Below are 24,433 nucleotides of genomic sequence, written 5' to 3' on the forward strand. Positions count from 1 at the left end.
CGGCAGCATATTCTCTAGCTTGTCCCACAGACTCACCATTCCCTTAGCTCTAGGGACATGGAGCAGGTGCTGACCCCTTGTATCTGCCTCTCATATACTGAATATTCAACTCAGATTTTATCAAAGGAACCACAGTGATCTGTTGCAACAGGACTTTCTAAACCAGCAAAGAGGAGGCAGGATTTGGGTCCTGCACATTTCATGGTGAAATGCCATTTGGTGATATAGAGAACTCAACACAGTGATACTGAATCTCACAACTACATGGGACTGTTTCCCCTTCCTGACTTCCGAATTTTAACACCAATGCCTCATATAGCAGAAAATACAAAGGTTCTGATGTCTCCAGTGCCAAAAGTTTCTGCATTAAAAATGAAATCTTGATATTCTTTGACAGACACAGAACCTAAATGACCCTCTCCCACATCAGGAGATGGGCTCATTAGTGCAGTATGCATTGGCAGTTAAGCACCAAGGAAGAGAAAAAGCTGACCTTGCAGCCACAATGCATTCATTCAGTTACTTTGGTGCTCATGTCTTCCTCTGTATAGGACTTGCCCAGAAGCAGTTAAGATATATACAGGCAGTTTTTTAAGCTGCAGCATATTGGAAGAAGACTGAAAGCAGTAAGGAGTTCAATGCAGCTCTGAAACTGTCTTGCATGATTACTCTGTCTTCAAAAACCAAGTCAGGCACAAAGGGAAATAAAAATAACCAAGGCTGGAGCTTTGATGCTTCAAGAGAGGAAAAAAAAAAGTCTGTGGCCTCTTTTCCAAGCACAAGTGAAAAACTACATTAACTAAAAAGAGTGCTTGGCCCATGCACTGTGCCATACTGACAACAGCAACTGCAATTTAATCAAAAAGCCTCTATTGGCAAAGCATGGCACCTTGATGGTACCTTTTAGTTCATACACATTCCTCCCTCAGAGGAATGAATTTGCGTGTTAGTTTGCAGAGAACTATATTCCCTGCTGACGTTAAATCTTACAACTCCACTGCAGTCTGATGAGCTGTACTAGTAATTACTAGCAGGGAGTTTGTCCCAAAATCTCTGGGTGTGAACCAGGGCACACTTAAAAAAGCATTTTCTCACTCTGTCACTCCCACCCCCATCCACCCATATCCTGGACTAAATTACAAGAAAACTGACTCTTCTCCATCATTCCCATTAAGTGATCTTAAATTATTCAAATGACTGGTTAAGCTCCAGCCTTATTAATTCAAGCAGAAAGTGTGGAAGAGGGAAGACTGACAACAGACACAGCAATTCACTTCCTACATCCTAGCAAATATATACAAGGAGTCCATTTTCCAGAAATTCAACTGGTATGTCCTGTAAGTGAGCAGAGTGCCCACCTTTGCAGATTGTATCACACGAGGAAGATGCCATTTCAAAAGAGTGCCAATTAAGAAATAGTTGTGTGAACAACTTAATGTGACCATGGGAATATGTTACCAAGGGCTTCTCCTTCACTACAGAGCATCTATCTATCTGTCTTCCTCTCCATATATATACACATATATACACATACATACACGCACACACATAGATAGATGGGTAGATATAAATACATGGGCGCACACACGCAAACACACATACATATATATATATTTTTATATATATATATATTTTTTTTCTTTTCCAGTTCTTGGAGCGGTTACAACTACTTTAGTCTACAAGGCATCCTAAGGGCACTTCCTGGCTCTAGCAATAAAGTCCATCATATTGTGGAGAGAAGTAAAGGGAATATCACTGAGGGAGAACAGAACAGTTTCCTATCTTGTATAGTATCATGTAACAAGTTGACACCTCTGAAAACCATCATTGTTTCTGAGCCCAGGTATTTTCTCCCTATGTTACAGGAGAGCAAATGTTCATCTTGTTCAGTTGCTGTGTACAGAGGTGCCACTATGAGATTTTCCCTTTTTGGTGACAAGTAGTTGCTTCCAAATAGTTTGGACTGTATGATACAATATCCTATGCATCATTTTTGTTGGTTTGTTTAAAGGCAGATTAAAAGAGTTTTGCTTTTTTCTTCATGTCGTTGCGTCTCCAGAGAGGTAACTTGTCAAACTCCTGTATCGTCATGCCAAATATTTCTTGAAAAACCTCAGGTGCTAAGTGACGCTTTAAAAAAAAAAAAAAAAAAAAAAGAGGAGGGGGGAAAAAAAAGGAGAAAAGGCAATGGTCAGTCAAAGCCAGAGAGACACAATGGAAGATAGGAGTACCGTAGGGGTTTCATGTCACTGTGTAAGAGCCATTGCAGGAAATAATAATGCTTTGGCAATACCCATATCCAAGTCCTCATCAATTCAGGTGCTCAATGAATCAATAAAATTTTGCAATTTGTTAAGTCTTAGAAGTTTACAAAGGAAATCAGGAGATCAGAAAAATTATTTGTCTGAAGCCACCCAACAAGCAGTGATAGACCAGAGAACAAAACTAGCTCCTGCGCGCCCATGTCCCAGGCTTTAGCTAGTCACCTCTGCATACGTATGGAAATTCAGACACAGGAGAGCTTTGCAAAAGGGCTGCAGGTTGACATGTTACATCTGAAGTTCTGAGAAGGAAGATGTCTGGCCAACCATTTTTCTACTGCCAATGAAACATTTTTTTGTGCGGTCTTGTGCACAAGTTACTTCTTGTTCAGCTGGTTTAGAGTGCACTGGATGGGGAAAGTGTCTCCCTCTGTCACTAATGTAACACAGCACTGAATTCTGATTAGTGATCACATATCTACTAGTCTAAAAATACGGATAAATGGTTACTTACCCAAATTTTTGTGGCCTCTTCCATGCATCTCCACAGAACATTAACTAACTACAAACAACTTAAGACATCCCCAGCCCTCTGCTGGGCTGCTTAAGTCTTTCTAATCCACAAAGCTGTAAACAATTTTTATTTGTTGGCAGAAATTTAAATCCTCATATTTCTGGGTATCAGCCAGTCTAACTCACAGGACTCACAGGTAAGTTAAAGTTAGACTTTTGATCTTCAGGGATGGCTGAGACTGACTCTTAGCTTAGAAATGATCCAAGATTAAACATTCCAATATGGATCCTATGACTAAAAAACACTTCGGGCTTTTTACCAATTTACAAGTATATAATTAATTGCTTGAAAACACAAGGGGGTTGTGAGAAGCTAAGTCCAGCAGCAGGGAGACAGAGATGTGGGACTCCTGGCCCAGCACTGCTCACGGAGATGCGGCTGCTTCCTCCCCGTCTGACTCCTCCTTCCCTGCTTAGGGCTGAGAAATCTTCCCAGTCTAACAAGGACCCACACTTCAGTGTTTGAGCTTTCAAATGTACAACAACAAACAACTGCAGCAGGAAAGAGCATTTAGGAACTTGCTTCTCTTACCTCAAGCCTGGTTCTGTCTACATCTTTTAGTATTTTATTTCGCCCTCTGTTGGTCACCATGAGCATTTCATATGGAAAAATCTGTTCAAACAATGTATAAAAGGGGGAAAAAGAAATGTATTTACATTCTAAAGCAAAAAGAACACAATGTGTCTCGTTTTCATAACCACACAAACATTTGGTTTCCTTTCCAAAGGAAATCATAGCAGTTTTGTCCCCTACGTTGCATGAAAGAAAAGCCAATCTGGACATAGCAAGAACATATTTAGTATCAAACTGCCTCATATTGTAGAGCCACTGTGTACTTGCCCACCCCACTGATTTTTATGGTGCATATAATGCAGCTACTTTGGTAAGACAGTCCTCTCTATTCAATATACCTTCTCATCCAGCAATGTATAAACTCAAGAGTTTATTAAGGTAAATATATTTGGCACTCATTAATCTAGCTGATGGTTGCCGAAGTGTGGACAGCTCTGAGGAAAGACACTTAGTGGACTTTTGAAAATGAACCGCATCAAAGTACATCAGAAAAAGCAACAACTCTGAATAAGCAAGATATTGATTAGTGGGGGCCACTGCATTCATCAAGATCCATCACATGGTTTTCTTTGCCTTTTTGCATAGTTGAAGAATTTAAACAACTGCCCACTGTGTTTGCTGGCTGTGCAATATATACATGGATTAAAGGAGATACTTTCATAGACATATTTGTCTTACACACCTTCATCTACTTCAGAAAAGTGTGTGTCCAGCACATCTCCCACTAACGTTTCCCTTGCTTTCCCTTTACATTGCAGAGAATGTCCAGAACTTACACAAAGCAGTTATTGGCCAATAACCAGTTCCTAAATGCACAAATGATTTTACCTTTGTTTTACAGGCTCTTTGAAGTAAAATGTTTACTGTCAGTGGGTCCCAAATCAGTTTAACCCAACAGAAACAATGCTGCTTAGAAAGGATTTCAGAAAACCATGTGCCTTAAAATCAGTTTCTGGAATCATCCCTGGCAAATAAAACTCTGTTTTGGGACTTTTTCCCTTGGGCAGCCACTTCCACAAATGCCTGGAATGACCTAGGAGAGCTCACGTTGCGTCTGACAGAGCCTCCCTATAGCCCTCTCATTGCATGTCTCTGCAGAGTAGGGTAACAGCATTCCCAGTGAGGTCCTCATCCAACCCCTGCTGAAGTCAATTCAGTTCTTCTGCAGACTTCAGTGGGGATTGGCTCAGCTTTTATTGCTGCTTATGGGTCTTGTTTTACTTGCCCACTGCGAACAAGACTGAGACCACCAAAACTCTCCCTGAGAGACATCTGAGCTATTATCAAATGCTATTAATTAAATTATTTTATCATCAGAAGAAATTTAACTTAATCAACTTCTGTGCAGAACTAGGCAATTAAGTTCATTCCATTGTCAACAATTATCCCAATGAACTTTTCAGAGATATAATAAATAAGATTCAGGCATCAATCAACACACCACTGAGTTTATTGTAAGTAATAATAATTTAAATAACGTGTGCTTACATACCAATTGTAAGATATGATTCTTAGGAGATTCTGACATTGTCACAATTGTACAATTAAGTCTATGCTTTGAATTACATTGTTTATGTTTGATACTGGAAACAGCTACCATATACAGCATTATAGGAAACAAGGTCTACAGTCGTAAGTACATTCTATATTTAGGTATTCACAACATGGCATGTCTCAGTCTGGGGTGGCAGGATGCACAAATTCTGTCCTTTCTGGAGAACCATTTGGTAAGATTTGGTCATTCTTAAGTTTACTAATTTTCATTTTTCACGTGTTTCACGCTGACTTTGAGTTGGCTTCTTTTACTTTATCAGGTTTAAGTTAGTGTTGGGACCATTGGCATGGATAAAAATACTGCCAATTCACACAAGCTGAGGGTCTGGCATCACCTTTATAAACATCAAAAGAAAGAGACCTATCTCATGAAAATTCCCATAAACTTTATCACTAATAATACTGACAGAATTTGTCACCCAAAATAACATTCCAAATCACTGGGTGCATCAACAGCAGTGGTGGCTGTAAAAATTTCTATTGCACTGAAAGAGAAATTATTTGGAATAAAAAGTAGTACCTCAGGAATTGGAGACATCCCCAAGGTCTTATTTATATAATATATAAAAACACTTGTTAATATACATTGCAATGATGTCTCAGCTTATAAAGCTAGGGTTATTGCCCAGAGGTGACTAATAAGCTAGAGGTTATTGCCTTGTCTGGAGGTGACTCGGAAGCATAAGTAGTAGTCTGCTTTGCAAAACGAGCTCCTCGCTTAAGTGCAGAAATGCTGATCCTTGTAACTTCAACAAAACCATGATTTCTCAGAAGGTTCATCAGCAATACAGAAAGTTGTAAGATTTAAAGCACAGCCCTGGTTGAATCCCCTCTATCTTACATTCATTTTTGACTCTCATATCTCTAGACATAGCTGCAAAAGCATTTTAATTTATATCTTAAATTATATTCAGCTGATATTGCCTCTTTTTCCAATAAATCTCCGGAAGAATTTTTTATATAGCGAATTCAACGTTATAGAAAGATGTCAGGCTAACAGTTCTGAGAGCTAAAGAACAGACCCAGATAGACATGTAGGTATCTAACTTCCAATCTGAAACAGAGATCCATGTATTTCATTGATTTTTAAATCAATACAGTCTCAACAGTGTGTTGTGAGCCACAATATTCTGCATCACTTTTCCAGCCTGAGAGATCTGAGACTTTCCCCATCCAGTTTGGCCTGCTGTTTTGGCTAGTGGAAGCTTGACAAGAGAACTAGCTATTGAGAATCTTCACTACCTTTGTTTTGTCTCTGGAAAAGCCTCCTTGACCCAAGAAGCCCACAGCCTGCCTGAGTACTAACACCTGTAACAGGCAAAGTCCAGAACAAAGGGAGAGGTTTGGCACGTAAGGAGCAGGGACTGAGGGGAGGTGAAGAAAAACAAGGGAACTAAGTAAGACATTTCCTGTATTTTATCTGCATTTCACAGTCAAATCTTCACTATCTTGAAGGAAAGAATAACATCTGCACTTGCCTTTGGCTCCAACATGTTAGGCATAGATACTCCTCTGTCCATTCTCATTCCAGGGACATGACCATCCGGAAGGGACTGCATCAGATACAGGTATACATCAGACACACAGGTTACACACACAGAGGGTAAAGGCACTCAAGTAGTGGTGAAAACAAAGGTGAATTTGCCCTGAGACTTCCTTCCAGTCTAAATATTTGGTCTTATCACATAGATCATTGCCATGGCTACTGTTTACCACTTCTCTGAGGCATGCAGAGGGATCCTTCGATCCCCTCAGCCACCACAGCCTTCTGTCGCTGCTAAGGCTGGCGATAGTTCCCCGCCGAGCCTACCAACACCACTTCCCAGTGGGGACCCCAAGAGAGTGGTGGGCTCTTTCCCACCCCCGTGACTAAGTAGGGTTCTTCTCTGGACAAATACACAGAAGCATTAATTCAGATCCCACCCAGCAGCATACAAAGCAGTATTACACCTTGGGGCTTTCCTTCCTGTCACTTACTGTATCAGTTGAGGGATTTTTTTTTTTGGTCTCTATAATGGGAAATTTTTACTACGAACACAAACAGGGATAGGGTAAAAAGCTGCTGTTTTGATGCAGGTACTGTTCCTAACAAAATGTTTTGAGCACAATACATGGACAACTCCTCTCTCCTCTCATAATCTTACTCTCTTTCCAATCATCATAATTTTGATACACCATTAACGAAATTATCCAGGTAATTAAACCCTTTCTTAAATTGCCATTTTGTATTGTGATTGTGCTGAGGAGCCAGACAAACCATTCTGGAAAAACCCCTGCAGACAAAATTTGGAGTAAAAGGGTTTATATTTGCAAACACACCTCTTACTGGCTCAATCTGTGATGGCAGCACTGTAGAAAACTATTGACCAGCCATCTTGTTTGCAGAGTAAATTCCAGGGTGAAAATGAGGGGTTCAAGGCTCCTGGTATGCGAGAAAATTGCCTCCAGAAGAGACTTTCTATCTGTCTCTGGGGTTGGTACTAGAGAGGCTGGAATTAAATCCACCCTCAGCTGTCCAGGGAGGACTATTACAAATAACTCATATATCAACAGACAGTGGATTTTACAGAGCAAGTCACAGAACTGGTGTGAGCTCTCTCAACCCAGCTCTGGGGAGTTAATAAGGAGGAATCTGAGGCTGTGCCTGTTTTTTGTTGATAAGAATCTACATTTGTGATTACTCTTAAACATGCAGGAAAATCAAAGCTATTGTCTTATGAAACCCTTCCCTGTAGCAGAAATTCAAACTTCAACAAGAAAGTAGATGCTTTTAGTTCTGTTGTCAGTTGATTGATGAAAACCCGTACTCTACCTGGAAATCTGAAAAGCAAAAGAGAAATCTCATCAGCTTTAGAGTGCAGAAGAACAGGAATCAATCACAATCTACCAGATAATCCTTGTGTCTTCTGGTCTACCTGATCTTTCAAAATCCCATCCGATTCTCTAGGGCCAGCAACCTTCCAACTTTTAGACTTAATTTGTAAAGAGTCAAACACTCCAAACATTGCAGCCCTTTTCATTTTGAGCAGGCTTCTCATTCAGGAAAATCAAGTCACTTTGGAAATACTGAGAGACACAAAACCACAATCAAGTGAATAAATAGCCAACTAAAATTCAAATATATAGAGTGGGATTCACCTCACCTAACCTCTGCCATCAGGTAGCTGTCTAGATTCCTCCACAGGCTATAAGGAGACACAAGCACCAACAGAAGATGCCTGATTGTAGGGTATCTAAAGTAGTCGGGATCAATCTCACTTTGGAGATAACTAGCCTCTCCCTCTCCCTCAGCTTAAATCATTTCAAAACATTAACTCTCAAAGTTTTGTAACTTTCATAAATATTGTCAATTTTTATTAGGCAGTGACTGATATCACATCTTGCTCAAAGTCATAATGAAAATCACGAGCAGCAATGGGGATTAGAAGGCATTATCCTCCTTTCTTCACTGTGGCACATTCTTTCAGACTGTGCAGTGGATGGTAATTTTCAGAGAAAGAAAACATCATAAAAGAACTCAGTACATATTCCTGATAATAGACGTTACCTGCTTTCCATTTGCACCAATGCTAAAGCAGTCCTTTGGCATAAACAAGGATCAGCTCCACACAGCAGATTTAGCAAAATAAACCCAAACTTTTAAATAGGTATTTGCAGAGTTTGAGTTAATTATTGAATTTACCAGAGGAAGTTAAAATCTACTGAGCAAATGCAAAGTAACTACATCCACAACCTTAAAATAAAACAACCAAAATCATCAAATATCGTAACAAGTTCAGTAATGAAGTGGCACGTAAAAAAAGGCTCCTCAGCCTTACCTCTAACACCACCACTCACATCCCCGTAACTGTTGTACTGACCAAAATCTGTAGACACCGGCTGTAAGAGAAAAAGAGGGACATGCACATAAATTCACGGTTCATGACTTGACAAGCAGGTTGGTATATGAGGAGTGACACACTGCTTCAAGCATTTTTTTCTCCTCAATTTTCACAACATTTCTTGCATCGCTTTCTTGCCTTTTTAACAATGTAGTTTGTGGGAAGGGAAATTAGGTTTTGTCTGACTTCAGATGGTCTTACTAGAAAGCTTGATCAAACTGAAAATCCAGTACTGTTAATATGGAAATAAATACCATAGATAATTAAAGCCACCTTTTGCTTCTCAAAATCACAATCTACTTACTCTGTGAAGTCCATTTTTTCCATAGCCAGGGAGTGAAGAGGTTTTGGAGGCTGAGGCATGCGCTGTTGAATGAGGAAGGGAAAAAATTGAAAACAAGAGCATTTGAGGAATCAACTAGTATAAAAAACAGTTAAAAGAGCTAAGCATATACATAACCAACTGAGACACACTGACTTTAAGAAACTAACATTTCAGCCCCAAACTCATCACAACCTTCCCTACATTCTGTAAGTTACACACAGCTTTATCATGCTTTGGTGGCAGGTCATCAAGAAGGGACACTGTGATTTTGCCAGGCTCAAAATCAAAGTGTTCTCCACTGAGTTTAAAGTAATGCTCAAGGATCAGACAACAGAGCAAAATAAATAACTCTTTAGTCCTTAGCTAGGCAAAGTATTATTGTGCATCTTATGATAGGATCAAGATAAAGGACAAGGAGAATTCAAGATGGACAGTATTTGACTGGATAGATTCCCTGTTAAGTCTCCCATGCAGGTTCATTCAATTCCACTCTCCTAAGTGGCACACACGGTTTATATATCATCATACCCTCTGAACCTTTCATGAATTTCCTTTCTATCCTTCCTACAGCAACTATTACTGCATTCATTCATGCTCCCAGCTTCTGCTGTTGCATAAGCCAAGATACATATGACTAACACTCCATTCTCTCTGTATTCACATGCTTCAGCTTGCCATTTTTGCTACGAAGAAGAAAAGGCTATTAGTTTTCATCCTGTAACACTGTAATTGACAGATGCTTTGGTACTGACTTCATCAGGAGAATGATCAGTAATGGGCAATGCTGAGTGAGTTTGAATGAGTTTGTGAATTTGGCATCCTGATCCAAAATTATAGCTATCCCATGCATGACGTGACACTTCTGAGAACATGACATGATTCAACAGAGCTCTGTGACTCCTGATTTCATATAAAATGAAAGTGAAATAATGCATCTGGGGGCATTTAACTTAGCATTTGCACTGACCTCAGAAACTGCACGAGAAACATAAAGAATGTGGAAATGTCAAGGGTATGTTTTCAAATACAGATAAAAAGATGGATAAATAGAAAGATTGTCAGCATAATGATCAACAGCAACTCTACAGTTAATACAGCCCATTCAGACAAGATCCTCCATATAAGAATTCAATTTTTGTTTTTTTAAATGTTATTTTTACCACAGAGGGCAGGGAACATAAAACTTGAGGCAGTGTTGTTGCCAGCAACAACAAGTTTTGGGAAAGGTACCACTGATTCCACAAAAGGCAACTGATGACTGCACTGATTATCACTGCAAGAGGGATGGACACATCTCCAATAACGGAGTCCTCTCACCTGTGTTAAGGTTAATAAAAAACCATAAGCCCTGAGCTGAGCAGGTAGACTCTAGCCCTGTAAACATTACAGGTAGTGAGGGACAGCCACAGACATTCTCTTCAAGACCGTAAATAGAGGCAACACACTTATGCAACAAGGAACACAAGGAAATCTTAGTTTGCTTGGCAGCTACTCTGGTGGATGACTCCAAAGAGACTTATCTTGTCCCTTCTTTGCTCGAAGAACAGCTGCTGTGCTACAGTGACCAGTGTGAAGAGAGTGAAGTAAAACCCCCAAGCCCCTCTCTGGAGATCAGAAAAGGCCACAGATATACATCAAAAAGTGCAATGAGGCCAAGAACCTAAGCCACCAATTAACCAAAGTTGACTTTTGTGCTTTTGCTCTGGAACAGAATACACACAATCAAAATGCCAGCCAAGGCCGAAACACTGGCTGTGTTTGGAATACGCAGCCCCAATGGCAAATGTTGCTAATTTTTTTCTCCCCGGGAGGAGAGACTAAACAGTGATAGGAACCACCAGTTTAAGCAAAATGTCTTATTGTAATTTAATAACCCAGACTATTAGCATATCTGTGATGTAATAGTCACTGAATATTTTACCTCACTCCCTATCTATCTTAGAAAATCACTCTCCTCAAAATTGTCTGAAAATCCTTAACCTCATATTTCTTCCAACGAAAAACCAACTATGATGCTCCTCCCCTCACCAAAACCAGCTAAAGAATTAGGCCAGTTTCAGGGGAGAACATCACATATACACATATCAAGCTGTCTTCCCAGTGGTGTCTTTTCTGAGAGACTGCTTGATATGTGTATATGCGGTGTTCATTAATTCACTGTTCATTATTAGCTTTATTGCCTACGTGAATTACCTGGAGAATCATAACGACTGGCAGAAAGGGCTGACCTATCGCGACTCTCCTTTTCCATCTCTTCTTTCAGTATCAATTGTCCCAGACCAGAGTTGAGCTATAAATGGCAATTAAAAAAATATATCAATAAAACAAAGGTGATCGAGGCATTAGTAGAAATTCGTTACAGAAAACAAAGGGACACTTTTTGGATGGTGTTCAGAAACAGCATGAAGACAAGCTTATAAACACCTTCATGAGCTGCTCCTCCTGCAGTTGCCGGCGTCTCTGTAGTTCCTCATCATCTTCCTCTCTTCCACTTGATCTGCGTCTCATGTCAGCTCCTGCTTCCACAAAACCACAGTAGAGAGAAAGCTTTGTGTATCAGTTCAACCGCAGCTTGAAAATTTCTATGCTAGAAAGTACTGGTCATTTTGATTTACTGAATAAACAAAGCAGTACTTTCCTGCAGACTCAAAAGACTTTTTCAAAAAAATCACCCTTCATAAAACTCACTCAGATAGCCTGCCCTATGGCTATCAGGCCTCTTATAAAATTAACAAGAAGTTAAACCGCACATGGGTTCCCAACTAAGCAATGGTCCTGGATACAAAAGCCATAAGTCACTGTAATAGAAAAAAGGAGCTCAGATTGCTAGTTCTGGAAACGTGGGGTTTAATGGCACCAGTAACTACCCGTGGTTGAAAACAGAAAATCTGATTTACATTTATACTTTTATCTAGACTCAGAAAAGCGAATCTGAATTAACTCTGCAAATGGAAAATGAAACTACATTAATCTCCTAAAGGGACACTCATATTTACAAGGCATTATTTTTAGTCTAAAATGCACACTAATTTGTGTTCTACATTAGTTTCTTACTTTTTTTTTTAAATAATTTTTATTTTCTTGAATAGTCTTAAAAAATGGTCCAATTTGGACATCAGGACACTTCCATGAATACATAGAATATGATATTGCTGCAAGCATTTAGACAGCAGTTCTATTTTTTTCTGCACAGGCTATATCTCGATATAGTCATTTACCAATCTTATGCTAGGCAAACTCAGTGCTTTATTTGAATGAAGACTAAATTTTGCAACTAAAGTATCATAAGGTTTATATCAATTAAATGTTTTGTACGGCAGTGTTAAATTGATGCTCATATAGAGAGGGAAGAAAAAGCTATGGGGAAATTATTTGCCCATATTTAGATTATTATTTTCTTTGGTGTCTCAGGCTTTTGCACGACTTTTTAGTACAATAGCAGTAATACTCATTTTTTGGACTTCTGAGCTCATTCTGGCTCTGTAAGCAAAGTAACACAGAAAGTCAGACAGCAAGCCGAAAAAACTGGGGCTTGTGGGTTTGTTTTTTAGTGATTAATCTTGTATGATGCTGCCTTATTTCTGAATAAAATAGGTCCATGAGCACATTTTTATCTGTATAATTTCCAAACAGTCCTGTTTAGTTTCTCAGGTATAACGAAATCACCTGATAGCCAATATACAAAGCAGTTATACTGGAAACAATTAGAAGTTGTCATCCACTGCCTAGAGACTAAGCTGAGAGACAAAATTTCCAACAAAGGCTCCACCTCAGACATATGGCATAATGCTGCTGTAGTTATCACCAGCATTGTCAGGAGAGTTTCAAGGATGTCGGAGTTATCACTGTGACTATAGTGTTTGTCAGGTTGCAATCCCATATAAAGGACTTTTTAAAAAAATTGCCGCTGCATATGCAGCCCCTTCAACTGGTCATTGAGTTCTCCCACCCTGTCTCTCCTCTCCTACCACTTCTATGAAAATTCCATTGCGCTGACAACCATACGCTCCTTCACAAAAACCTGAAACAGGCAACACCTTCAGTGTTTCAGACGTAACTTCAGAACCAGGCTAGATAGTTTATTTTATGCTACAGGGGTCAATAAAAATTAACAGAGAAAAAAAACACAAAACAACAAAATAATTTAAAAATGATCATGCACATGATTTAAAGAAATGAATGATGATACCTGTAGTGCAACAACACAGAAGAAAAATACAAAGTCTGTATATACAGTAACTCTGAAAACCAGGACATTCTTAGCTCATTAACTGTTCCACTTCAGTCTTTGCTTCTTGCCATGAGAATAGTCATGTGGTTGGAAGCAATCATATTTTCTGTGGAATATTTGCTATTAGCTTAGGACTAAAAGATTAAATAGACAATAACTGAAAGAAGTCAGGCTTGTGTGACACACCACATTTTTTAAGCTATTGCATGGGAGTTCATGTAATTTGTCTATAGGTTAATATCTGTGTGATCAATTCCAAAGTCTTCTAGCAAAACCTCTTCTACTCAGTACTATTCAATAGTTTTAAATTCACAGACACTTGGAGGTCTCACCAGAAGACCTGCGCTTCGTGGTGAACACCTGGAGTGGACACAATCTTCACTACCCATTTTTACAGCTCCAGTATTAATCTACTTTGGTTACCAGTACCTTTTAAGACGCATCGCTTGTATCTTTTTTTTGCATACCTATGGCTGCAAGGGAGGGAGGACCTGGCCAGTGGTCCATCTCAATCTTTGGTATCTCGTTGGGTGCTGGTGCATGAGCTGCTGGGAACTTGGAGGACTTGATGATATCCTCGGAGGACTTGCTCTGTGCTGCCAAAGCAGCTGCATCTAGATGGCAATCAGGGAACTTAGCTATGTAATATAAAGGTCTTCCTTATTTTGGCAAAATTTAATAATTTACAAGAAGTTGATTTTCAAAAGAAACATTTTCACGTTTTCCTTTTCTAATTGCAATTTGAAGTAAAGTAATGTCTTTCTCTTGCCAATAGACTGGAATCAAACTTTCCTTTCCTCCCTCATCCCCATCCCCAAAATAACCCCAAATTAACTTTGGATTTTACTAGGGTTGCACAGTGTTCGAATGATTAGGCAAGAGTAAGAAAATTCAATCTAACAGTATTTGTCAATATCTCCTAAGGACAGCTGATTATTAATGAAGATGAAACCAGATTTATATACTGATCTGTCTTCCCTCCAGGGCAAGAAAATATTAGTTCACAGGAACAGCATTAATTTTAGCTTTACTCATGCTAATTATTTCCTATGTTTCTGTAAAAAGCTGCAAAAGAAACAAAAAAAAGGATTCTGAAACAAATATGTTTATTTAATCAGTGGATTTTTTCTGCTGCATGCCCTTGCTTATTAGCATGCAGTAGCAGTAAAAGCAGATGTGAATTCATTAATAAATACTAAACTCCATTCAGATCCTGGCAGGGAAAAGCACTTGCAATGAAATGAACCCCACCAATAAAATATCTCATCAGTGAGGCATCCACTTAAGATTCCCGTCTAAGCCAAAGTCTCTTAAAAGCATGTGAGGATGTACACTATGGCTTTCACTTCTTGCCATCTAAGAGGATTTAGTTTGCATTAAAACCAGCCTTAACTACTTCTTATATGCAAACTGTTAGCTCAAATCACTTTCTCTTCATATAAAACGATCGTATTCAGAGGCAAGGACTCTGGACTTTTCCCTCTCCTCTGTTTTATTAAACAGAGACACATCTGTTAACGAAGTGAAGCACCGTGTTGCTCATCCAACATGTTCAGGGTAGTTTAGGAACATCAGTATTAGATATCATTGGGAATTCTCAGCATTTTATGATTGGGAAACTAAGCATAATTGCAGGTATGGAGGAAGCTGGTCAGAGTTTACAAAAGCATGACTTCAAACAGTACTTACGTATTAGAATTGGTGATGTCAGTGGTTAAACATTCACATGTTAATGGGAGGTGAGGAGATACATTAAAACCATAAAAATAAACAAAAATAATGTTAAGACTTTTTCCAAAATGAGCATATGGTTTGAAACTTAAAAAACAAAGAGGAAAAAACCCTCACGTAAAACCACAGCAGTGTTATTTGCAATGCTCACTCCTGACTACAGAATGGACTTCCTGGGCTTCTCAGCTCAATGGCTCTCAGCCAACTGTTCATCTAAACCCTGCAGTACTGCTAATTTGCTACTTAACCCTAAATACATTTAATTGGATAAAGGGTCTGCAAAGGGATAAAAACTCAAAGTCTTCAAAAAGTGGAGTCATCCGTCTTTCACCACATTACACAAAAATCATCTCCTATTCAAAGTTTTCTGTTAAAAGCAGAAGAGAAGAGTGAACACACTCTTGTTATAACCAGGATCTTGCTCTGCTGTACTAAAGACTGGTAAGGCAGTGAGCTTCTGCCATCATTCTTATTTCAGACTTGCTGTAACAACATCTACACAGAAAAGATTAGAGCACTAACACTGCTGTCCAACTCAGAATCCAAACACTTGGAAAAACAAGTACAGCATACTACCTGAGCTGTATCACAGGGCTTGAGAATCAAATTAGCCCTGTCAGTGATAAGTCATCTATATTATCTTCAATAATTAAATAATAACATCTCCACCTTTGCTGTTGAAATGAAATATTGTACTTTGTCTGTTTAAAATAAGGATATTCCATGAAGTTCCCATGAGAAAACATTCTGTTTTTAATCCATTTTAACATGATCAGTACCTGTATTCTGAAAATATAAACTTAAAGAGGTGAAATACAGGAAGGCATCATAATGCTAAAGAGACAGCAAAATCCCAGTTAATGGCAATTTTTCCATTAATATCAATGTGGCCAAGATTTAAACCATACGATCCAAATGAAACAACATGCTTTAAAACATAATTACTCAGCAGGACATGCAGTAACAGCTGTTTCAAGCTTGGACTACTAATTTTTAATGCTTGCAAAGTAAAAACTGAATGCTTTTCACTAGTCTGCATGCCTTTTAATTTAGTTGACACTCCAGTTTTGAAATGAAAAGGGAAAGATCATTTACCATGTTGTTTGTAGATGGGTGGTTTTCTGTAAATGTTGACACCTTGATCTGTGAAATTGAGAAACAGAAAAATGGGAATATGAAAACTGCTTCACTTGTAGATAAAGATAACTCCAACACTAAAACAATAGACAGACCAAATCAAGGATGTAGCACAAAAAACAGCCAGAAGGCTATTTCAGTATTACAGCAAATCAGATTATTAAGAAAAGAAAACATAACAACAAGTGAAAAGTCAAAGACATGTGGGATGAAGTCCTTTGGAGCTGATTCTGTAACATGTGGATGCATCCAAGTCATGAACCATTCATTTTCAACATTCAGAAGATTATCAGTGGAATACAAGTTACAGAGGAAATGCAAACAAGCAAGACATTTCAACGGTGAAGATACAAGCCTTTTGGAGAAAACTACCCCAAATAACTTTTGTGGAAAACTGTGCTTCAGTCACATCAGCTCAATTTTCTTCCCAACTGACTGGCTGGGTTGAGCACAGGAGAATGCAGTGAGCCTACAATTTACCTCAAAAACCAGAGAACAAAAGAGCTGCCTAATATGCTGTTGTTGTCTGTTCAAAAGTTACACTTCAGTGAGTCAAAGGGATGCTTTATGAGTGTTAACTGATACACTACTAAAATTCTCAAACCACAAGGATAGATTTTATTTCTTTTTTGTATTTTTTTTAATGTAAGGCCCACCAGATTGCACAGTATCAATGTAAATCTGAATAAAAACACCTCCCAGAACTCTAATGCAGTAAATCTACAGCATGTCTAAAAGATACTTTACAAATAATTATCTAAGACAGAAACCAGTTTGTTCCAAACTACTTCCCCACCCAAGCCAACACTTCATGTATTAGGCATAGCTACAAATACAGAAGTTAATCCAAAATGAGTGCTACAATGCAAAACCTGTCAAAATATTACTAGAAAACCAAAATGGATACGGAGAACTAGAAAATTAATGTCAATTTTTCTTTTTTTCTACTTCATACTGCCTGAAAAAAAGTTTTCATTTACATCAGAATGAAAGATGAAAAAGCATTTTAGAAATACATGCTGTGTATCGCAGATCCAATTAAAGTACTATAGCAGTCAACTTAGCCTTTGGCATTAAGGAAAGCTAACCCTAGAACTCTGTGGAAACAGAGGCAAATCTTACTCAGTAGAACCCTACGTCCTCGACTAAACAGGCAAATCCGTTGCACACAAAGACACTGAAGTATTTCACTCTTGTTAGTGATCTGTTATGGCTACTTGACCAGCCAACAGGTATAAATGTTACAAGGGTAGTCATGCAGTGCTTTTGCGCACATCTATACCAGAAAGCTAGAAGGAGGACAAGAACATGGCTCCTTCTGGGGCTGCACTGTGCCAGCTGAAGTGGACAGGTCTCCCACCATGCTAGAGAATATTACTCAGAGCTATTCATGCAAGTGTGCTTTAGCTTACGCAAGTCAAAGTGAGCCAGGTTAGCTTAAGCAGTTAAAACAGTCTACCTTAGCCAAGCCAGGTCACACTGACTGAAAAGGGATTTCCCACAAACAGTTTATCTGCCAGATCTGAGGGAAGAAGGAAGAGCAGTAGCCTCTGGCAGTGCGAAGGCATACTAGACTGAAGGGGACCTGAAGAGTAACTGGATATAATAAAGCTTTCAGCTAGCACTGATGCAGTCAGAAGATGCATGTCAACAATGCTAGGGACACACCACTCTCATCTCATCAAAATGCAAGACAGATGAGCTTCTCAGGGGTTGGAAGAACTGTGCAGCTCACTTCGAAAGAGAGCCTGCCCTTTACAGAGAGGACATCCTGAGGTATACATATCCTTGTGGATCTGCAAGTCTCCCTGAGGGCACCAAGCCATTGCACAAAACAAGTAAAGAAACATCCTCATCTGCTTTAAAAAAAGGGAACATTAAACTAGAACTGCTTGGTTCAAGACTGAAATAAGTCACAATAATCTGAATGAACAACATATGTAATGTCTCACTGGTCAACTCTTTTCTGCGTGCCACTGTGAATCAAAACCAACTCCTCCGAAGTTAGCAGCTTAGCTGGGGCAACTGTGAGAAAAATCAAGCCCTACATAGCTCATATCCAGCTCAAAGGCCATCACCAAGGCATTCCAATAGTGAAAGACCTGACCAACAGAATGGGTAAAAATCACAATTAACACACCCCAGTCCCCCCATTTCTTAACTCACTACTCCTCTCAGCAAGCCCAGGAGCAGGCTGTTCACACCTGCGGGTGCACCCCATGATAAACAGCGTGAAACGATGGAGACAAGACAAAAGTTACAAAGGCTACATTCTACACTGTGACAGGACACCGAGACACATACAGTGCCAGCTCCTACCTGGAACATGGAAATGTTTAGGGGCCTGAGCGTAAGTTGGAGTGAGAGGGCGGCTGTCGGGCCGATAGGGGACAGGGGAGTTCCGACCGCTGGACGGCTCATTGCCTCCAATGAAAGAATGGAGAAAACAAAATGAGAAGAGGGAGAGCAATAAAAAAAAAGTAAGCCCAATCAAACCCAAACAAAATCGGTGGAATCAAAACCTCAAGGGAAAAAAGAAGTTGAACAAAAAATATAAATACAAACAATAACGAGAACTGGTAGCCCTGGTGACATTTTTTCCCCCCTGATATTCCTGCAGAGACAAATATTCATGTTCAGGCTAGAGTTGAGGTTTCAGCAGCTCAGACTTATTCTGACAGCATGCAGGCAGGAGCTGTGTGCTCGCAGCTGGTGCAGATGGGTAGCGTGGAAAAGAAGAATGGAAGGTTACTTGTCAATGACTTAGCACAAAGATTGATATTTGGAGTTAAAAGTTGCAGGCACAGAGTATAGTAGTTGATATGCAAACCTGAAATGAAACCAACTCCCAAGCAGATAGAAGCAGATGCCGGCAGTTACTATAGTTCCCTAAACCAAAAGCATACAGAAGATAAAGATGGAGAACAGCTGTTAGGCCACTTGGCCCATATCAAAAGGCATACCTGTTCTATACACACTATTTCATTGGTTTAGCTCTCTGGTGGAGAATTTTTGATATAGCAAAATAATTTGTAAAGCAATGCAGCCCATCTGGTGGCTGTGCCCATACCATTGGTTCCACCTCAAATCTCTGTCTATGGCAAATTTGGCTCTGGTGACATTAACTCATCACTGCTGATTTAGCAAATCTGAATCTAATGTCTAAAAATTTAAGTTTCATTTTGCATGCACAGTTTGTTCCATTTGTAGGATTACTCTCACCAGGACCGTTTCTTTGCCTCCTAACAACCCTCCACAGCAATCCAACGGCCCTGCAAGTTCCTCTGTCAGGGACAGAGGGCTGTTGCAGAACCATGCTGGTTGATCCCCAAGCATCAAGACTTAACAGCCAGATATCCAAACACATGACTGTGTGTATCATAAAAGAATGTTGCTGCCTTTTACTCTGTGCCATTCTTCACACTAGTGCAAACTTGCACAAGCAAAAACTGTCCACATGGGTGTTTATTTTACATGGGTGTGAGTGACCACAAGGGTGAAAAGTAGGGGAGCATCAAATCCCTTCCATTTTTCAGGTATGCAGAAGGGTTTAAAAAAAAACCTAGAAAAGCTGATTAGCAAAGCAAGTTAAAAAAAAGTGGAGGGGCCAAGGGAAACAAGTACAGGAGGGCTATAAAACACAACAAAAAAAACCTGCAGGCCTCCTTTCAGGTACCAGTTTCCTATATCCCATTAGAGGACCCGAAACCTTGGGACTTGGCACACTTACTTATATACTGGGGGTTATCTGTCAATCTAAAAGGCACCAGGGAGGGAGAAAAAGAAAATGCTCTTTACAAACCTCGCTGAGAGAGATATGCCACAGAGGCCTCTGCCAGTATACAAGTTAATCCATCTGCACATACATGTTTTAAAAATTACATGCACAATTCAGGGCGCTTGGCTGTACAAAATTTGTTCAGAAGAATGCATGTGCAAAATTCTGTATTTACCACTCAGATATTTCAGCCCTGAGTGACTTAACGTACATGATATCCCCCAAACACGATGTACTTTCAACCACGTATGTTGATGGTGGTTTTCTATTTTGGGTGCAGCAATGCTGAGCTTCTGGCCAGGTAACAATAAGTGCTAGGTTTACTAACTGTGAAAAGCAGTATGAATGATTATTTAAAATAATATTGTCATATCTCAATATATGATCTTTACTTGGCAATTCCAATATTATGTTCTACTTGTCCAGCCCTTGAAATACTGTCATGGTGAAACACCTAACTTGGTTAAGCTGATTTCACTCCTGTTTTTTGTTTCTATTGAGAAATGATGAGTCACTTTTCAGCAAAATTATTGTTTTGTAGGGAAAAAAAATCAGTATTGAGATGGCCTCAAGATATTAATTCTAAAATGTACGACCTTTATAGAGACATGTCATTCTGCCTTTCTGCTCCCATTAGCCATTAGTATATTCAATAAAATAGAAGAATCAAAAGGGGTTTATTGATCTGTGGACTGTCATAACAGAGGAGTCACAAATACACTTTACCTGTTGGGAATTGGTAGTAAAAATGGGGGCATGTTCAATTTAAAACACCTCTACCACCAACACTACAAATACAAGGAGGAAACCCTTCTTATCTCCCACCCCTTTATCTCAACTAGACACAATTAAGTGTGCTCACATCCATAAATGTACACTGGTTAATCTTTTATTTGGTACACAGATAATTTGTTCACAGAGAACTGGCAATGTTGTATAACACATACAGTACAAGGCAGACAATTAGCATGGTATCATCCTGCCTGTGTTGCTTTACAGAGGCCTCTGTTGGCTTTTATTTCCTGGCGTTCCTGTGCAGCCTCTCTCTTCCCAGTGACTCCTACCATACCGACAAATGACTCTACACTTACTAGGATGGCAGTCTCGTTACCTCCAACCACCGCGGGAGGGAACGGTACATCTACTTAGATTCTCATTAGATCATCCCTGATGAGCTCACTCTAATAATGAGGCTTAAGTGCTTCAGATGCTGCTGTAAAATCACCCGCAGTTTATGAAAGCAGTGCCAACATCCGTGGAAGGTGTACCGGCACACAGGAAAGCAGAGCTGCTAGCCTGCCTGTACCTGCCTCCCAGGGCCTCACGGCCGGCCCGCGTGCAGCTTTACATAAAAGCAGCAGCTGTACGTGCTTTGAATTTGGGTTCCTTGCTGTGCCTGCAATCTGCCTACTCTCTCAGATATGCCATAACTAGTGTTAACTCCACATAGCAACAAGAGTACTCCAGTTCAACAACACTGTAGGAAAAACTAGCTCTCACACCCCTGACATGAAGTTGAATATGTGCATGTGTGTAGGTGGGTGCCGGATGTTAAGAGATAACGGAGTAAGTTTAATATAAAAATCAACCACTTGAGCACAGCAGCCTCAGAAGTGAAATTCAGAGGCTTGTTTTCTTTGATTCTGTTTGCTCCATCAGGTAGTTCCCTTTTTCTATAGCTTTATTTGTTAAGCGGGCTCCCCTAGCAGTCAGGAATGTAATTGCTTGCCTATACACAGTCCATGCAGGTTCCTGCTGCCTTCTGAAGTGTTCACCACCGGGCTCACTGTGTGATTCACAAGCCAAGTTCACAAATCAGGCCAAAAAACCCATATGCAGCCAACACTGAGCCTTCTTTCAACTTGCAATTTCATTGCTCTACTTCTGAACATAGGAAAAAGAGCTCAACAGCACCTGAAACTCTAAGTCCTATTCAGGTTTTGTCAAACTATAATTCATCATCTTGTCCAGATATGTAGCTCACATTTCCAGCACAAAACTGAATGCCATGAAACAGCCAAAGCATGGCTGTTTTCCAGAGCAGAGCTTTCAGCTGCATCCACAAAACCCTGGAAAGAGTTATCACACACAGAGAGCATCTGATTTGAGACCTGCCTCAGGGAAGGAAAGCAGGAACCTGTGAAAACCAAGGCCAAAATTCACTAGGAAGGTGGGTAGATTCCTTATGGGAAGGTCTGTGAGCAGAGGAATACACACTACTTTGGAGCTCTTTTTACATGGAAGTCTTATGGGAGCTTTGCAATATTCTTGAATGCCTCTGAAAAATTCTAGGCATGTGAGATGAAATCCAGGCTCTCAATGAGAGTTTTGTCTCTGATTTCAGTAGGGTCAGGGTTTCTTTCATTCATGGACTTGTTTTGATTCTTTCATAGCAAAGACAGTACTTTATTGAGACAAGACCAAATTCAATGGAGAGTCCAAATGAGATTAAATGAAGTCTAAGCTGACGCATATTACACCCTCTTCCAGCTTGTTCAACATATATGTGACATTAACAAACTCTCACTAAGACTTCCTGAGGCATTATCTAGTCCCTTCACTCCTCAAAGTTCTTTACATTTGGCCTCGTCTACAAGGCTTGAGCATTCCACTTGTTTAAGCATTATGCTGCATGAAAACACACTGAAACTAGTCTAAATGTCTACTTTTCTGGCTTGAAGTAACACAGACGTAATATGTCATATGCCACTTTCATTATCATTATACTGTTAGAAAATTATGCTCCTTTACCTAAAGAAAAAAACCCCACAACGATACAGCTTTATGAAATCTTTCTTACAAACTTACTCCAAGTTCACCTTCCTGCTATAAGTTCAAGTGGCTTTAAGAAAGGCTGGCCAAGTACAAACGAGATCACAGGATGCCTTTTCTTTGAATCACTGCAAATTTATCTATCACATCCAATTAACCCTCACATTGCCATAGTTCTCATTTCAGATATATTCACAAGGGTCTAACTCCCTAGTAGACATAAAAATGCTACTCTCAATGGTAAAATAATGCAGTTCTTTTGGCTTTGAAAACAGACACCTAGAATACCCAAGACAAAACCCTACAGATAACAGTATCAGGGAGTTGCATTAGGTACAGCCAGTGCCAGACTAATCTTTTTTCTGCTGCACAGATGTAAAAAGGGGGTACTTGGACACATGTGATACTCATGGAGGACAAATGAAGAACCACGTGGGAAATCCAGATCAACCTCATCAGTTGATAACAAAATCTATTTATGAACATGAAGTAACGAAGAGCACATACAATATTGTGCAACTGGACTTCACTCAACGCTACTCAAATGTTAAAAAAACCCTTTCCCCCAATTGTATACTGCGCAAGCTATAGTATCTCTCCCTATGAAAACACTTACACCTACATGTTTTCATAGTAGAGAGGTTTATTTAACAGAAATATTACCAGTCTCTATCATCTTGTCTCTCTTTAAGTGCATGTGCACTGCTAGTACATATATGCATATATATACTATGTGTATTTTCAGAGTATATCTGATTAAGAACTATCTTCCATCATATTCCTTTTACAGGACAAGACAAAGCTTGCTCCGACTTAAGGAACATTACAAATATTTGTTTGTCTAATGTTTTGTGGGCACTTCGTTAATCACTTAACATGCTGGAAAAATGACAGAAGTCTTCAGGCCTTTTTGACCTCTTCTACTTTTCAATATTTTGTAGTAATGGGAAGACAAAAACTTTTCCTAAGCTGTTTCCATAGCTACTTATCTTCATCTTAAACAATTTAGAGAAATAATGTCATTTTTTATCTAATTTAAGTGTAACATCGGATCTTACTGTATCTTTGCCTGCTATATGGGACAATGTTCTGTTACCACACAGGTACACAGACACTGAACAAATCGCTACCAAATCCTTACATTTGATAGTATTAATGTATTAACAGCCATAACTTTTTCACTATGAGATTTGCAACTATTTGATGGGCCTTCTCTGAAGCTCCTGCAGTGTTTCTTATGTCACTCATCCTGCTGAGACTGTGGACTTACCAGCTCAATCCCCTCTCGATCTTATTCAGTTTCCTAACATCTCTACTTAGCTCTTTTAGCTGCAGTACATCTTTCTGCTGTCCTATCCATCCATCCTAACACCCACTGGAACAGTCAAATCCTCTTCTGAGTCACTGCTCTTCCCAGCACGTACAGATGGACATCACTTAGAAGCACGGCTTACGTTTGGCTACACTGTTCACTGAGAAAACTGTTGCTCGTGTTCTTTATTGACTACTATTCTCCCGCTCTGCATGCCATCAGGGAAGTCTGCAATATTATTTCATGTTTTCTTCCAGATCATTACCAAAAATACCCCAAATTAACTTATCTGAGTACACTTTAT

General features: G+C 39.5%; 1 protein-coding gene across 1 annotated transcript in view; it reads right to left on the reverse strand.

Moving 5' to 3' along the window:
- Positions 1 to 1,495: 1,495 nt before the first annotated feature.
- Positions 1,496 to 24,433, reverse strand: part of ABLIM1 (actin binding LIM protein 1) — a gene marked incomplete at its 5' end in the record, with an annotated part of 106,177 nt that continues 83,239 nt past the window's right edge. Inside the window, 11 exons of the mRNA XM_010293287.1 lie at positions 1,496 to 2,130; positions 3,367 to 3,447; positions 6,441 to 6,515; positions 7,775 to 7,782; positions 8,781 to 8,841; positions 9,148 to 9,209; positions 11,362 to 11,458; positions 11,593 to 11,684; positions 13,867 to 14,007; positions 16,226 to 16,273; positions 18,587 to 18,691. Coding sequence (XP_010291589.1) covers positions 2,017 to 2,130; positions 3,367 to 3,447; positions 6,441 to 6,515; positions 7,775 to 7,782; positions 8,781 to 8,841; positions 9,148 to 9,209; positions 11,362 to 11,458; positions 11,593 to 11,684; positions 13,867 to 14,007; positions 16,226 to 16,273; positions 18,587 to 18,691 — 884 coding nt within the window. The remainder of the gene's footprint in view (positions 2,131 to 3,366; positions 3,448 to 6,440; positions 6,516 to 7,774; positions 7,783 to 8,780; positions 8,842 to 9,147; positions 9,210 to 11,361; positions 11,459 to 11,592; positions 11,685 to 13,866; positions 14,008 to 16,225; positions 16,274 to 18,586; positions 18,692 to 24,433) is intronic.

This window comes from Phaethon lepturus, unplaced genomic scaffold (genome assembly GCF_000687285.1).
Source record: "Phaethon lepturus isolate BGI_N335 unplaced genomic scaffold, ASM68728v1 scaffold43228, whole genome shotgun sequence".
NCBI lineage: Eukaryota > Metazoa > Chordata > Aves > Phaethontiformes > Phaethontidae > Phaethon > Phaethon lepturus.